Here is an 18,237-nt window from a genome sequence, read left to right on the forward strand (position 1 = left end):
TTTTTAATGAACACAGTAAAATGGAGCATTAGGCAAAAACAGATGGTCCCCCTGAGCCAAACAGTTAATCACATGACCTTCTCTGAAAGGTAGAACAACCCTGGAAAGGGGTCACACTCCTCGATTTCATCTCTCCATCCCACCTGTATTTACCCCTTCTCCATACACACGGGTCCAAGGACTAACCTCAGTGGAGGTCTGAAATGGACAGACATGATCCCGACCATGTTCATCACACAACAAGTCAGTAGTGCAACGTTGACCTACGTTACACCAGCTTGTGGTGGGAGAGCATCGCTGTCTCCCAGTTCTCTGTGACATTATTCATGTATTAGTGAGCATCTCTGTCTCCCAGTCCTCTGTGACATTATTCATGTATTAGTGAGCATCGCTGTCTCCCAGTTCTCTGTGACATTATTCATGTATTAGTGAGCATCGCTGTCTCCCAGTTCTCTGTGACATTATTCATGTATTAGTGAGCATCGCTGTCTCCCAGTTCTCTGTGACATTATTCATGTATTAGTGAGCATCTCTGTCTCCCAGTCCTCTGTGACATTATTCATGTATTAGTGAGCATCGCTGTCTCCCAGTCCTCTTGTTTCATTATTCATGTATTAGTGAGCATCGCTGTCTCCCAGTTCTCTATGACATTATTCATGTATTAGTGAGCATCTCTGTCTCCCAGTTCTCTGTGACATTATTCATGTATTTAGTGAGCATCGCTGTCTCCCAGTGCTCTGTGACATTATTCATGTATTAGTGAGCATCGCTGTCTCCCAGTCCTCTGTGACATTATTCATGTATTAGTGAGCATCTCTGTCTCCCAGTTCTCTGTGACATTATTCATGTATTAGTGAGCATCTCTGTCTCCCAGTTCTCTGTGACATTATTCATGTATTAGTGAGCATCTCTGTCTCCCAGTCCTCTGTTACATTATTCATGTATTAGTGAGCATCTCTGTCTCCCAGTCCTCTGTTACATTATTCATGTATTAGTGAGCATCTCTGTCTCCCAGGTCTCTGTGACATTATTCATGTATTAGTGAGCATCGCTGTCTCCCAGTTCTCTGTGGCATTATTCATGTATTAGTGAGCATCGCTGTCTCCCAGTCCTCTGTGACATTATTCATGTATTAGTGAGCATCGCTGTCTCCCAGTCCTCTGTGACATTATTCATGTATTAGTGAGCATCGCTGTCTCCCAGGTCTCTGTGATATTATTCATGTATTAGTGAGCATCGCTGTCTCCCAGTTCTCTGTGGCATTATTCATGTATTAGTGAGCATCGCTGTCTCCCAGTCCTCTGTGACATTATTCATGTATTAGTGAGCATCACTGTCTCCCAGTTCTCTGTGACATTATTCATGGATTGTATAACTGTCACATTTACATACACCCTGTCAGCCAGGCTCTGACCTGTCTGGATTGTATAACTGTCACTTCTACATACACCCTGTCAGCCAGGCTCTGACCTGTCTGGATTGTATAACTGTCACTTCTACATACACCCTGTCAGCCAGGCTCTGACCTGTCTGGATTGTATAACTGTCACTTCTACATACACCCCGTCAGCCAGGCTCTGACCTGTCTGGATTGTATAACTGTCACATTTACATACACCCTGTCAGCCAGGCTCTGACCTGTCTGGATTGTATAACTGTCACTTCTACATACACCCTGTCAGCCAGGCTCTGACCTGTCTGGATTGTATAACTGTCACTTCTACATACACCCTGTCAGCCAGGCTCTGACCTGTCTGGATTGTATAACTGTCACTTCTACATACACCCTGTCAGCCAGGCTCTGACCTGTCTGGATTATATAACTGTCACTTCTACATACACCCTGTCAGCCAGGCTCTGACCTGTCTGGATTGTATAACTGTCACTTCTACATACACCCTGTCAGCCAGGCTCTGACCTGTCTGGATTGTATAACTGTCACTTCTACATACACCCTGTCAGCCAGGCTCTGACCTGTCTGGATTGTATAACTGTCACTTCTACATACACCCTGTCAGCCAGGCTCTGACCTGTCTGGATTGTATAACTGTCACTTCTACATACACCCTGTCAGCCAGGCTCTGACCTGTCTGGATTGTATAACTGTCACTTCTACATACACCCTGTCAGCCAGGCTCTGACCTGTCTGGATTGTATAACTGTCTGGTCCCTGCCCAGTGCTAGATTGACCAAAAGTATTTATTCTGAACTCTTATTGCAGTAGGTACAGATACTGTAGTAGTTTTGTATTCAGAATTACATTTGCAGGACATGTTGATATGGTTCATAGCATGTATTTTGTATGGTGATTCAGAAGATGAATTATTTAGATCGTTCACCAAAATGACACCGTGTTCAAATCATCCAAAATTAGTGCTGAGAGATTAGTGATTCTTGAGGTTGGTTCGTTTTCAGTTAGATTCATAAATTAGATGCTGTTTTCTTGGCATTAAACGCACTATGTATTGTGTGGGTTGAATGCTGTAACAACACTGAATAAAACAATTAATAAAAGTCCCATGATGGTAGTGACTTCCCATTACTGCTTATCACTTATTAACCATCCTTTATTCATTTTAATAAAATATTGGTTTTATTTGATGACTAATATTGAATTCCAAGTCATCATCTCATGTCTATAGAGCTGCTGTCTATGCTGTCTGACATGATCACTATTTTAGTAGTTCTTCAAAGTAAATAAGGAATATTTTTATGACTGCTGAATACCAACTATCAATCACTTAGATTATGTAAGTGATGTAAACTATCAGCCTAAATCGAATCTCCAATTCCTCTCAAACATTTTTGAAAAAGCTGTTGCGCTGCAACTCACTGCCTTCCTGAAGACAAACAATGTATACGAAATGCTTCAGTCTGGTTTTAGACCCCATCATAGCACTGAGACTGCACTTGTGAAGGTGGTAAATGACCATTTAATGGGGTCAGACTGAAGCTCTGCATCTGTCCTCGTGCTCCTAGACCTTAGCTGCTTTTGATACCATCGATCACCACATTCTTTTGGAGAGATTGGAAACCCAAATTGGTCTACACCACCAAGTTCTGGCCTGGTTTAGATCTTATCTGTCGGAAAGATATTAGGTTTTCTCTGTGAATGGTTTGTCCTCTGACAAATCAACTGTACATTTCTGTGTTCCTCAAGGTTCCGTTTTAGGACCACTATTGTTTTCATCATATATTTTACCTCTTGGGGATGTCATTCGAAAGCATAATGTTAACTTTCACTGTTATGCGGATGACACACAGCTGTACATTTCAATGAAACATAGTGAAGCTCTGGATAAGAGCGTCTGCTAAATGACTTAAATGTAATGTAAATGAAGCCCCAGAAATGCCCTCGCTAGAAGCCTGTGTTTCAGACATAAGGAAGTGGATGGCTGCAAACGTTCTACTTTTAAACTCGGACAAAACAGAGATGTTTGTTCTAGGTCACAAGAAACTAAGAGATCTTCTGTTGAATCTGACAATAAATCTCGATGGTTGTACAGTCGTCTCAAATAAAACTGTGAAGGACCTCGGCATTACTCTGGACCCTGATCTCTCTTTTGACGTACATATCAAGACTGTTTCAAGGACAGCTTTCCCATTAACATAACATCGCAAAAATCAGAGACTTTCTGTCGAAAACTACTACTGCAATGCTCTACTTTCCGGATACCTGGATAAAGCACTACATAAAATTCAGTTAGTGCTAAATACGGCTGCTAGAATCCTGACTAGAACCAAAAAATGTGATCATATTACTCCAGTGCTAGCCTCTCTACACTGGCTTCCTGTTAAGGCAAGGACTGATTTCAAGGTTTTACTGCTAACCTACAAAGCATTACATGGGCTTGCTCCTACCTATCTCTCTGATTTGGTCCTGCCGTACATACCTACACGTACGCTACGGTCACAAGACGCAGGCCTCCTAATTGTCCCTAGAATTTCTAAGCAAACAGCTGGAGGCAGGGCTTTCTCCTATAGAGCTCCATTTTTATGGATTGGTCTTCCTACCCATGTGAGAGATGTAGACTCGGTCTCAACCTTTAATTATTTATTGAAGATTTCATCTCTTCACTAGGTCCTATGATTGAGTGTAGTCTGGCCCAGGAGTGTGAAGGTGAACGGAAAGGCACTGGAGCAACAAACCGCCCTTGCTGTCTCTGCCTGGCCAGTTCCCCTCTCTCCACTGGGATTCTCTGCCTCTAACCCTATTACAGGGGCTGAGTCACTGGCTTACTGGTGCTCTTCCATGCCGTCCCTAGCAGGGGTGCGTCACTTGAGTAGGTTGAGTCACTGAAGTGCTCTACCTGTCTGGGTTGGCGCCCCCTCTTGGGTTATACCGTGGCGGAGATCTTTGTGAGCTATACTCTGCCTTGTCTCAGGATGGTAAGTTAGTGGTTGAAGATATCCCTCCAGTGGTGTGGGGGCTGTGCTTTGGCAAAGTGGGTGTGGTTATATCCTGTCTGTTTGGCCCTGTCTGGGGATATCATCAGATGGGGCCACAGTGTCTCCTCACCCCTCCTGTCTCAGCCTCCAGTATTTATGCTACAGTAGTTTATGTGTCGGGGGGCTAGGGTCAGTCTGTTATATCTAGAGTATTTCTCCTCCTCTGGTGTCCTGTGTGAATTTAAGTATGCTCTCTCTAATTCTCTCTTTCTATCTTTCTTTCTCTCTCTCGGAGGACCTGAGCCCTAGGACTATGCCTCAGGACTACCTGGCATGATGACTCCTTGTTGTTCCCAGTCCACCTGGCCTTGCTGCTGCTCCAGTTTCAACTGTTCTGCCTGTGACTATGGAACCCTGACCTGTTCACTGTGATTACTATTACTTGACAATGCTGGTCATTTATGAACATTTGAACATCTTGGCCATGTTCTGTTATAATCTCCACCCGGCACAGCCAGAAGAGGACTGGCCACCACTCATAGCCTGGTTCCTCTCTAGGTTTCTTCCTAGGTTTTGGCCTTTCTAGGGAGTTTTTCCTATCCACCGTGCTTTTACACCTGCATTGCTTGCTGTTTGGGGTTTTAGGCTGGGTTTCTGTACAGCACTTTGATATATCAGCTGATGGAAGAAGGGCTTTATAAATACATTTTAAAATAAAGAAATGTGATGTATTTTCAGGTACCTTGCGAAGCAACTACCCTCTATATCTATCTTCTATCTCTCCTCTCTCTCTCTGTGTCTTCCCCATATTAACCTAATGTAGCAGGCCTATAGAAACACACAGAACGGACAAGTAGGCACGCAATGGATTATGGTCATTGCAGTTAATTACCATATTTACCAACTCCCTACTACATCGCACAGTTGGGGCTTGATGTGATTTATCTCTAGAGAAACTACTTAATGTGCGCATTGAGCTCACAGAAAAAGAAAACAAAATGAACGAAATGGAATTAAAATAATTGAACCGACATCATTGAATTTAGTTGTTTCAAAACCCCAAAATAACCCCAGTTTCAGTTCATCACTCAGCACTATCTATAAGAGACTTTGTTGAGATTCACAATCAATTTTAGATACTTTTGGATGATTTGAACATGATGTGCAAAAACTGCTAATATTGGTCCCATGACTTGAATGGAAATTGTGACACAAATGCTAAAATATTAACTAAGCAAAACTAAACCATACTGTATCATTGATTGCTGTCATACCTTGTCTATAGACAGTTTACAGCATAGGAAAACCAATGTGTAATTTTGTAATTTGGGTGAACTATTCCTTTAAGTGTATTTGGACAGGGCCAATGTACAACACAAACACAAGTCTCACACCACTGAGAAATGATACATTGCACCAGATTTAGCTAACAGCTCATTTACATCTGTAGTGCCTGGGACGATGATGATAGTGATGATGATGACGGTGATGGTGATGATGATGGTGGTGGTGATTGTGGTGGTGATGATGATGATAGTGATGATGATGGCGATGATAATGGTGGTGGTGATGATGATGATGATGATAATGGTGGTGGTGATGATGGTGATGATGATGGCATTAATAGCTAAGTGGCCCAGTCAGTGTGTTACCTGTGCAGTCTGGATTGTAACACTCTCTGCTCTCTGCCCAGTGGCCACGACACTCTGACCCACCGTGGGCGGCGGCTGAGCATTGTCTGGTCCTCTGCTGGGTCCCGTTGGCACAGGTCACTGAACAGTCACTCCACAGGCTCCACTCCTGCCACTGGCCGTCCACTGGGGCACACACACAGACACGTACCAACACACACACGCACACGCAAACAGCCCAGACCCAAGAGGGAGAGAAAGGGAGAAAAATTGGACAGTCAGTCAGAAGAAGTGGAAGGAGACCATATTCAAATGGCTGTCTTCAGGTTGAGAGCCTGACAACTAGACACCCATATTATAATATCCTTCCCCTGAAAACACAGTGCACTGTTCATGCATGAACATACCATTACCGCTTGTGGTTTGAGTGGCTTGAAATAGCTCAGGTCTAGTGGGTCATATTGCAAGAGAATGGCCATGTGTGGATGTGTCCCAAAACTGTACCCAAATAGTGCACTCCTTTTGACCAGAGTAGAAGTGCACTATATAGGGAATAGGGACAATTCATTACTTCTGCTTTTGGATCTGCTAGTTCTCAGTTCTCTTCTCAGAGGTGAAAATGCCTTAAAACGGTGCAGAGGATAAACACAGAAAGTAATGAGTTTGCCACCTGCATTTGTCATTGCCTCTACAAGCCAACTTCCTTGGGGGAGGTTCTGCTGCATTTATGACCAACTACACCCTTCTTAAAACAGAGCTAGAGTTATATTTCTGCAAAACGACCTACAGTTGAATGAAGAGCTTGGCCTTTTCTTAAGAAGAGAAGAAGAATACTTTATTGTCCATTTACTTACAGTCCAGAGACATGTGTCTTTTTGCTGGACGACCCAGACAACCTGAACAACCCAGACAACCTGAACGCCCAGACAACCTGAACGACGCAGACAACCTGAACGACCCAGACAAACTGAACGACCCAGACAACCTGAATGACGCAGACAACCTGAACGACCCAGACAACCTGAACGACCCAGACAACCTGGACGACCCAGACAACCTGAACGCCCAGACAACCTGAACGCCCAGACAACCTGAACGACGCAGACAACCTGAACGACCCAGACAAACTGAACGACCCAGACAACCTGAATGACGCAGACAACCTGAACGACCCAGACAACCTGAACGACCCAGACAACCTGGACGACCCAGACAACCTGGACGACCCGGACGACCCAGACAACCTGGACGACCCAGACAACCTGAACGACCCAGACAACCTGGACGACCCAGACAACCTGGATGACCCAGACAGCCTGAACGACCCAGACAACCTGAACGACCCAGACAACCCTTCCCCATTTAACATCCAACATCAAATGGCACTAGCAAAAGTTAGACAAAAGTAACAAGGGTACGCACAATAAAGTGCACACACGCACACACTCACACACACACACACACACACACACACACACACACACACACACACACACACACACACACACACACACACACACACACACACACACACACACTTAAAAAAAATAGCTGTGAATTGCGTTGGAGTTGACTGGACTGAATGGACTGCAGACTTTTGAAGCTAGGCAACTGAACAAACAAAGTGTATGTGTGTTTGTGTGTGTGTGTGTATGTGTGTGTGTATGCGTGTTCTTTTTTGGGAGCGCATCATAGTCGGTCTACAATCTAGCACACAGTAATTGTGGAAAAAACCCATCATCACTAATCTGCTTACCATTCACTGGCAATTGCGGCTAAGTGATTTCCTCTTCAGTGTTGCAGTGTTGACTCTATGACAGCGGGTTTTCAACCCATATTATGATGTGAGCATGAACGGCACATGCTGCTTTTAAATATGTCATGAGGCCTGTATGCCATATGCATCCTGTTTCTCTCCCCTCTACACCCCCGCCGCCCCCTCTCTCTGTCTGTCTCTCTCTGTCTCTCTACCCACCCCCTCTCTCTGTCTCTCTCTCTCTTCTCTCTCTCTCTGTCTCTCTCTCTCCTCTCTCTCTCTCTGTCTCTCTCTCTCTTCTCTCCATTGAGTTGCAGTGTAATTGATCCTATAATGTTGCACCAAAAATGCAGCTGTTGTCTTCTCCCAAGAGGCTCTCTCCTTGCAAGATGGTCTTTTGATTAAGACTTTATCTTCTGAACGGCACCCTATTCCCTACATAGTGCACTACTTTTGACCAGAGCCCTATGAGATTCCCTATGGGCTCTGATTGATAGGAGTGCCTACATAGGGGAATATGTTGCTATTAACATGGTGCTGTTAATATTATCATTGCCAATGAATAGAACATCACTTGTGTTGTGTCTGTTACTGGTCCCTTTGTTTCTAAACATATTCACCTCAGTCATTCTTGAAGGACCGAATGTTGACTGACATTATATGGATCAGAGCTCCATTCAAATATTTAGAGAAAGAATGACAAGGAAGTGGCTTTTAAAATGCTAAACGTTGGAAAAATGAACAAGCAAGCACAACAACAGGGCATCGTGGGGTGTAATCATTAGTGCACACAGTAGCAAACAGTTGCAAAGAGAAGAAGAGTTTCTATTGGACAAATTCAGATAGGTTCCTCCCTGTTTGGTCCTGTTTGCCTCCTGTTTGGTTCCTGGTAATTATACCCATGGTCTCATTAGAATATGTAAAAATACACACACACACACACACACACACACACACACACACACACACACACACACACACACACACACAGAGACAACAGTCCATACCTGGACAGAGGGCGATGTTGCAGAGTTTGCTCTGGGTCTCAGGCCCGTCACAGGCTCTCCCTCCATGTTGGGGCGGGGCACACATCCTGTTCCTAGTCCGGTGGCCACGCCCACACGTAAACGAACACAGGCTCCATGGTGACCACTCCTCCCAGACGCCATGCACTGTAGGACATAGGGCAGAGGTCAGAGGTTAGGGGACAAGTATAAGGTTTCAACTATATTATCCCAGGGAAAAATTTAGTTTTGCAGCAAGATCATGGTACACAACAGACATAAAATAGACAGTTTAATTGCTGTCGTTGTTTCTGCCACATGACACGATTTGATCAATAATTATCAGCAAAACAGAAAGCACATATATGTAGTCCAACCAGTGAGCTTTACCCTGAACTACCACAAAGTAGTAATCATGGGGTTGTGGAACCATGTGGGGCTTCCATCTTTAGGAAGTGAAATGAGTTTGACCTGACAGTACTCCTGTGTAGTGATTCATATCCACATACTGCTTGCTGATCTGCCAAGCAGAAGTACCGGCTTACAAAGAACAACATAGTATTTCTACAAAATGGCCGACATCTAATACTGTGTCAGGCTAGACTGTTTGGCGCTTCTTAGAACTGTCTCAGAATGTCTTCTCTGTCACCTGGGATAAAACATCATCTGGTCACCGGTGTGTTAAGAGTGCCAAGTTATCCTGCCAAGTGGTATATCCCTTCTTCAACGACTCTGATTGCTTCATGAGAACGCAAATCCCGCTCAAACATTGTTAATTAAAATCAAAGTCCCAATCGCACAAGAGAGAGAGAGAGAGAGAGAGAGAGAGAGAGAGAGAGAGAAAAGAGCGAGACAGTGGGATGGATGGGGAGAGTGTATCTCTTCTGTGAAGGATCAACACCATATTCTAGGATCACAAAGCCAGTCTTATAATGAAGAGCTTTTATCAGATAGGACTCCCGAGTGGTCCTGAGTGGTGCTGCGGTCTAAGGCACTGCATCTCAGTGCAAGAGGCATCACTACAGACCCTGGTTCGATTCCAGGCTGTATCACAACCGGCTGGGATTGGGAGTCCCATAGGGCGGAGCCTAGCGTTGTCCGGGTTTAGCAGGGGTAGACCGTTTCTGTAAATAAGAATTTGTTCTTATTAACTGAATTGCCTAGTTGAATAAATAATAATCAGGCAAGGCTGGAGTTCTTTAGTTCAGTTAGAGATATAATCAGAGTACAGGTTGAGCTACAAGTCTGGCCCTGTGTTCCAAATGGCTCCCTATATAGTGCACTACTTTTGACCAAGTGGCACCCTATTCCCTACGTAGTGCACTACTTTTGACCAAATGGCACCCTATTCCCTACGTAGCGCACTCCTTTTGATCAGAGCACTATGGGCCCTTGTCAAAAGTAACGCACTATATAGGAAATTGGTTGCCATTTGGGACGCACACTGTGCCTCCTTCCTAATCAAAGGACATATAATTGAAATCAGTGTTGGAACAGTGAACAAGCCTTCTCTGCAGTGAAATAAACTATTTACAACTGAAAAGAAAGGTGGAATTATGTAAGACTTTTTTGGGGCCGTTTGCAACAAATTGGTATTAAAATACCATCTCTAAATATGGTAACGTTGCATTTGAATAGTAGCTCTAGTAGTGAACTCCTAGTGAGGATTGATATGAGGCAAACTGCTCCAACTGTGACATCATGCTGTGTAGCAGTGACACTTTACCTGAAAGAGACCGACATAAGGACTTCCTAACATGTTCAAAAGCCATACATAACGCATTAATAAGCAGTTGACTTTCTAAATGCTCAAATCAACTTCCATCAACAACCACCCGTTTATTTATCTGGTTTTCCTCTGTGTCAAATTCTAAACGTTTAACAGTCTTTCAAATCATTCTTTGTTTGGTTTCATTCTAGAATCATTTGAAAGGAAGAAGTTGTTTTGACCTGTCCTGCACCGCTCCTTCCTCTGCATGTTCTTGTCATGTTTCCTTTTAAACTCTCATCATATTGGGGCGGCAGGGTAGCCTAGTGGTTAGAGCGTTGGACTAGTAACCGGAAGGTCTGTCGTTCTGCCCCTGAACAGCCAGTTAACCCACTGTTCCCAGGCCGTCATTGAAAATAAGAATGTGTTCTTAACTGACTTGCCTGGTTAAATAAAGGTAAAATTAAAACAAATATATATATATATTGTTCTGTATTTTCCTCTGTGCAAAAAAACCCACAAGTTGATATTTACCTTGTCTTGTGGTTGTTGACATAAGCAGTTATGAATGCAGCCAGTATGTAGAGGTTATGAATGTGTTATAAGGTCCTTGTGTCGTGCCCTTCAAGGAAAATGTTCCCTGCATGTATTTCTGTCCTTGAAAACTGTTTGACTCAGACTAACACAGATTTCAATATTTCGGCTGTCGATTTGACAACATTACTGGCCTGAAACAACGGCACATTACTTCCAGAGAAAAAGACAGTTTAGCCCATTAGCCTGCTGCCAAAGTCTCACCAAGGGGGAAATAATGGATTATATATCCTTTCTGGTTCTCTTATTCTTCATTTCAATCCAGGGGGACACCTGAGGCTCTGTAGGCTGACTGCTTCAATTATTGTTTCTGAATGGAAGTTCAGCTAGCTACCAGAGCTTGTTGGGTCAGTTCAGCTAGCTACCAGAGCTTGTTGGGTCAGTTCAGCTAGCTACCAGAGCTTGTTGGGTCAGTTCAGCTAGCTACCAGAGCTTGTTGGGTCAGTTCAGATATCTACTAGAGCTTCTTGGTCACTTCAGCTAGCTACCAAAGCTGGTCAGGTACGAAATGGTAAATGAAAACGGTTTGGAATAATGTCTTGCCCTCTTGTCTGACCCTTGAGAAAACTGCCAACCCTACACTTAGTCATGACACATCTTAATGTGGACTACGTCTGACTAAATGTCAGAGAGCTGCTCGCATGAATTTCTGATTAGCTGATGGGGGTGAAACCTTTTATAGGACTTTATGCCTAAATGTAATTTCAGAGACACTTTCCGCCAAATAGAAGAATGGCTCCTAAAATTCCCTGCAAATCAACAGATGGAAAAACACTAACATTAGTATGACAGCTGCTGTTGAACACATGGATATCTACATACAGTAGACACACACATAAGATGGGTCTCGTCTCCACAATTCAGAAGGCAATACATCTTCTAGAGCCACATTCAGTCCCAATTCACCAAGAATAACCAATGACTGTCTTGTGTAGGGGAATGTTGTGTTTATAAGAAAATACCTCCACCTTCTGCCAAAAAACGCAACATCTGTCAACAGTGTAAGACGCCATGACATTCTAAAGACCCCAGAGGAGCAAAATACATCGACTGGACCAACAACCCGAAAATATTAGGTGCCAGACTAAGTATGCAAAAATCTAGGCAACATTTCATCAACTCAACTACTGTAACAGCCTACATCGAGATACATATGTAAAGATACTGCAATATATATATATACAAATATACCACTAACCTTGACCTTCAAGAATACACACTGAACCCTGGAGACACAAACCAGAATCTACAATTCCCTAATCTTCATAACATGCAAAACTACAGAACTACATCACTGTCAATCATTTCAGGAGCTGTGGTGAAATCATTATATGGGAAGAGATGGATAACATAGACAACACTTCTGAAAAACACCGTGACATGCACAAAGAGAAGAAAGCATCACCAGATAATAGATGGCTAACAATAATAATAATAATAATAATAATAATAATAATAATAATAATAATAATAATAACAATAATAATAATAATAATAATACATTAAATAAGAATATTAAGTAATAAGAATATAACCAAATAGACTAGTTAAAAGGTCAAACTAAACAGTAACAAAAACATTGGTTTGATGGTCAATTCAAAGCAAGCACAACAATGCACACATAGAAAAATGAAGGTTGAAGGAGAAAGACGTTATAACAAGTAAAGTAATAATGCTGCAGCTATTACTACCTGGACAGGGGACAGTGTTATTGCAAACCCTTGACTCTCTTAAAGGGCCGCTGCAGTGTGTTCCGTATGGTGAACCACATGTTCTTGTTCGCACCTGCGACCCTTGGCCGCATGAAACTGAGCATGAGCTCCACTGGGACCACTCCTCTGCACCAGATTCACCTGTGTGGAGGGAGAAGGGTGACACCAGTTAAATGCAGCAACACGGTCACATGATCAACCCAGGGGGTGAGGCTACAGGGGGTGGGGCTTCAATGTAGAGCAATGGGGGAGGACTTATTCTAAACCCGAAGCTACGTTAATGGGGAGGGATATTAACCTAGTTAACTTTAATATTTAACTAAATAGACATGTTTTACCTTTATGTGATCTTTGATAAATGATTAATAAGAGAGAAGACCACGACTCTGTTGGTCATTGGCCCCATATCTCTTGATCCAGTTCCTTTGATTTCCCATTCATCACTTTGTAAGTGTTGTTGTATGGTGATTGAAGGGAACAAGAACCTTTATGACTAGTAATTGGTCAAAAAGCTGTTTGTTCAAAAACCTTGTCTGGCTCCCATGAACGGAGTCTCAAGTAGAAGAACACCATCTTATTGTGTCATAGTAAAGTACAAATGGTTTGGAGGAAGTGTACAGATGGATCATAGTAAAGTACAAATGGTTTGGAAGAACTGTACAGATGGATCATAGTAAAGTCCCAAATGGTTTGGAGGAACTGTACAGATCGAGAATAATAAAGTCCCAAATGGTTTGGAGGAACTGTACAGATGGATCATAGTAAAAGTCCCAAATGGTTTGGAGGAACTGTACAGATGGATCATAGTAAAAGTCCCAAATGGTTTGGAGGAACTGTACAGATGGATCATAGTAAAAGTCCCAAATGGTTTGGAGGAACTGCACAGATGGATCATAGTAAAAGTCCCAAATGGTTTGGAGGAACTGTACAGATGGATCATAGTAAAAGTCCCAAATGGTTTGGAGGAACTGTACAGATGGATCATAGTAAAAGTCCCAAATGGTTTGGAGGAACTGTACAGATCGAGAATAATAAAGTCCCAAATGGTTTGGAGGAACTGTACAGATGGATAATAGCAAAAGTCCCAAATGGTTTGGAGGAACTGTACAGATGGATCATAGTAAAAGTCCCAAATGGTTTGGAGGAACTGTACAGATGGATCATAGTAAAAGTCCCAAATGGTTTGAATAAATTTTACAGATGGATCATAGTAAAAGTCCCCAATGGTTTGGAGGAACTGTACAGATGAATCATAGTAAAAGTCCCAAATGGTTTGGAGGAAGTGTACAGATGGATCATAGTAAAGTCCCAAATGGTTTGGAGGAACTGTACAGATCGAGAATAATAAAGTCCCAAATGGTTTGGAGGAAGTATACAGATAGATCATAGTAAAGTCCCAAATGGTTTGGAGGAACTGTACAGATGGATCATAGTAAAGTCCCAAATGGTTTGGAGGAACTGTACAGATCGAGAATAATAAAGTCCCAAATGGTTTGGAGGAAGTATACAGATAGATCATAGTAAAGTCCCAAATGGTTTGGAGGAACTGTACAGATGGATCATAGTAAAAGTCCCAAATGGTTTGGAGGAACTGTACAGATGGATGGATCATAGTAAAAGTCCCAAACGGTTTGGAGGAACTGTACAGATGGATCATAGTAAAAGTCCCAAATGGTTTGGAGAAACTGTACAGATGGATCATAGTAAAAGTCCCAAATGGTTTGGAGGAACTGTACAGATGGATCATAGTAAAAGTCCCAAATGGTTTGGAGGAACTATACAGATGGATCATAGTAAAAGTCCCAAATGGTTTGGAGGAACTGTACAGATGGATCATAATTGACACTAAGCATTTGTCAGATTTAGTCTGAAGGACATTTATTCAAAGATCACAGCAAAGCTCCACATCACAGGCCCCAGTGTTACTTCTGATCACATTAAGGGATTCGGCCATTTACCTGACTAAAAGGTGTTACATCTTACAGCTACATTTCATCTTCATCTTTCATACAGACACATGCATCAATAAAACCAAATGAAATTTTTCAAAAAGCTCTATAAAATGTAAAAGAACATGGTTGCATGCAAGAAGGACATCTACTAGTGAAATAAAAGTTCAACTTGAATGGAGAGTTAATAAATGAGAAGTCTAGAGTATGAATCCCACAGCAGTGTTACAGCACTACAGTCTACAGTGCAGTTTCCTTGACAACCAGAGAGGATCTAACTCCAATGCATATTAATTAGTGTTTGATCACAATTTGTGAAAACATTTTTTTTTTTTAATTGCCCGTTTATATTTTTCTTAAGAGTACGAGGGAAACGAGAGGGAAGAAAAACTCCCCTTTTCATTTTATTCAGAAGATCACAGCTTGTTGCATGGAGCTTGTTGCATGGAAGTAACATTCACAGTGCCAGTTTGCATGGGGTTCATAAAATACTATTTTTCCAAACAGCAGAATGTGACAAAAGGTCTGCTGGTGTGTCACACTCCTATTATGACGTGTTTTAACTGTTGCAACTGAATATTTAAATGTACACTAGTCAACTGTCTCTAGAACCATACAGTTAGATAAAAAGGTTGTTTCTAGAACCTAAAAGGATTCTTCAGCTGTCCCCATATGAGAACCCTTTGAAGAACATTTTTGGTTACATTTTCGACAGAGGGTTTTACATGGAACTCAAAAGGGCTATACCTGGAACCAAAAAGGGTTCTACCTGGAATCAAGAAGGGGTATCCTATGGGGACAGCCAAAGAACCCTTTTGGAACCCTTCTTTCTAGGGGTGTATACCAAGTATACCAGTTTAATTCTCAGAGGTACAACTTCAGACACTGATTGTATATAAACACATGTGGAGTGAATTTGCTTATGTGTGTGCCGTTGGGTGGTAATTCCCAATGACAAAAGCATTGCCTTATGGACAGTGAATGTCCACAATGCATCAGTATGTCCTGGGTGAGGCCTTTCAATACAAAAATATGATCATGTCACAAATCCAAAAGCCATGAAATGCTGAATAAATGGAATAAATGCTAACCATGGTTATGCTAACACCCTTGGCATTGAGCTAAGTAGGTAGGGTGAATAGAATAATCCAAGATAGCTTAGTTGTGTGTTAGAAAGCAAGAAGACAACGGTCAAATATTTTGATTACAGTTTAAAGATGTACGTGTGATGTTCAATTTCAACCAGGCTTTATTTGCATAAGAGATTTGGACATTTCAGCTCTGAATACATTTATATGTAATTGAAATCTTATGAAGATTTCCTCTGTATTGCGTCACTAAGCTGCAGTATAATAGGACTGATATAGATTGATTCAACACAATAGGGATATACTGTAAACCCTATTATATATAATTGGTCTGATCAGAATTATAATAGACTTTGAAAGGTGGATCAATTGGTAAGATGAAGAAGTACAGGGAGAGTCAATTAGGCAATCTAAGAATGGAAGAACTGAAGAGCAAAGTGATGGGGTCCATAAGAGATAAATAACACACTCCCACAGCGTGTTGGAATGGAGACATGCTGTTAGGATTTAGTAAACAACAAAGTGGATTTGCAAATTAAAATGAAAGTAAGGCAGGTGTGTTGATCAATGTCACAGATTTAAAAGTAACAACAAATGAGATGAAATTGAGTTTAAAAAAAAATATTAAAAGCCAAACAAACAATTAGCGGAACCCAGAGACATGTATTTAAAAAAAACGAAATTAGAAAGAAAAGGGGGGAAAAAATTTAAAGAATAGTCTTTATTTCAGTCCATTTGGATTGAGCCTAGAACCCCTCTATGTGGATCTGGAGCAGTAGTAAAGATGCTTTTCAATTCATTTCTATCCTCCTGCAATTTTAGAATGGATACAATCATCACTATATTTTAGTTTATTCGACTGGTTTATGTTAAGATTTTTGTTTATCTTACATCAATCATTATTTATGAAACCCATTTTTTTATTCAGTATGCGTTTCACTCCTGCCGAAGGCAGTAGGAGTTGTCGATGAAGGACATTTTTCAAATGTTATTAGGCACATTTTTAAGGATATTATTAACTGTGACAGGGCATAATTTTACCTAGCCTTTAATATTTGAGAAACGAGTAATGCACTTGCCAACTCGCTGTGTAACAACAAATGAACAGAGACCCAGGGAGCCCAATTCTAGTTGTTATTCTAAGTAAATACTCAAAGGGAAAATGAACATTTGTCTAGTGGGTTTTAATGTGAATAGCAACAGAAGAAGGAGGAGGTAGTAGGAGGTTATAAAATACAGAAACATTGTCACCTAAAAGGTGCAGCACAAGAAAGAGCATGCAAGTGACCTAGATGACATTAAGTTTATAAGTTAACAAAATAAAAGGTGAAGGAAACATAACTATTGTATTACCAGTTTGTGCCATAAATTTAGCAGATTCAGCTTGCTCCTGCAGGGCCTTTGTGTCAAAGACTGATCTGGGCCGCTGACTTTTTACAGTATGTTCGCCGATCATTCCATATTCTAGAGACAAAATAGAGGTTCAATGAAAGCTAGGCTTTAACAGTAGGAATCTTCCAGAGACACAAAATAAAAGGTATTACAAACTGTTTTTCAACGGTAGATGCGTAGTAGAAAAACTGCAGTACTGTACATGGCTAGAAACAAAGATCATACAAGAGTAAATATGGAGATATATATTTAACTTGTCATTTTAACTTTAAAGCATAAGAAGAAACAATGCATCGTATTTATAACGAACGTGGGTGAGTTGGGAGGAGTATTAATTGACTTTAAAAGCACAGCTTAAGACACATAGCAAACATGCAAATTTAATAAGACACTATTACTTCCCATAGTCCCTCAAGACCCACCCCCTCCCTCCCAATCCCTACCACCCCCAAACCACCCCCCAAGAAAAACAACAAACAAAATGAAAGTCAAAATGTGTAAGCTATCTGGAAGCCACAGAGGAGGGGGTCAGGGTCATGAACATAACATGATACTATTGATCCACAGTTTCTTTAACAGATTCCAGACATTTTGTTTTTGTAATTAGTTGAGCTCAGTAGAATATTTGTCCATCCCAAATGGCACCCTATTCCCTACATAGTTCCCTATGGGCCCTGGTCAATAGTGGTGCACTATGTAGGTGATAGGGTGCCATTTTGGACACAGGCTATGAGTCTAGGAAATCACTTTATAATAATTTAACATCATAAGTTCCATTAACTGACAAATGTATTCTGAGCTGTCTGATAATAATTGTTACTCCCTTTGTTGTTGTCCATTAATACATGGGTGATGCAACATGTTTGGCCCCATAGATTTTTAGTCCCGGTGAAGGGGTGGAACAAATTTCGCAACAAATGTCATTTTTTATTCAAAAACTTGACTAGCATGCCGACGCAAAGATAGAGTATGTGTTTTCTTCAATCCGTTTGGAGTAGTATGCACTGCAGGTGA

At 41.6% G+C, this 18,237-nt stretch overlaps 1 protein-coding gene across 4 annotated transcripts in view; it reads right to left on the reverse strand.

The window, feature by feature from the left end:
• The window catches only part of adgrb3 (adhesion G protein-coupled receptor B3), a 251,581-nt gene extending 234,293 nt beyond the window's left edge, over nt 1-17,288 (reverse strand). For all 4 annotated transcript variants that reach the window (XM_065023041.1, XM_065023038.1, XM_065023039.1 and 1 more), the window contains exons 1-4: nt 17,185-17,288; nt 12,774-12,935; nt 8,784-8,948; nt 6,042-6,206 (exon numbers count right to left, since the gene is read on the reverse strand). In XM_065023041.1, the coding sequence (XP_064879113.1) occupies nt 6,042-6,206; nt 8,784-8,948; nt 12,774-12,935; nt 17,185-17,287 (595 nt within the window). In that variant the 5' untranslated portion in view covers nt 17,288. The remainder of the gene's footprint in view (nt 1-6,041; nt 6,207-8,783; nt 8,949-12,773; nt 12,936-17,184) is intronic.
• Between the last annotated feature and the right edge of the window lie 949 nt (nt 17,289-18,237).

This window comes from Oncorhynchus nerka, linkage group LG10, assembly GCF_034236695.1.
Source record: "Oncorhynchus nerka isolate Pitt River linkage group LG10, Oner_Uvic_2.0, whole genome shotgun sequence".
Classification (NCBI taxonomy): domain Eukaryota; kingdom Metazoa; phylum Chordata; class Actinopteri; order Salmoniformes; family Salmonidae; genus Oncorhynchus; species Oncorhynchus nerka.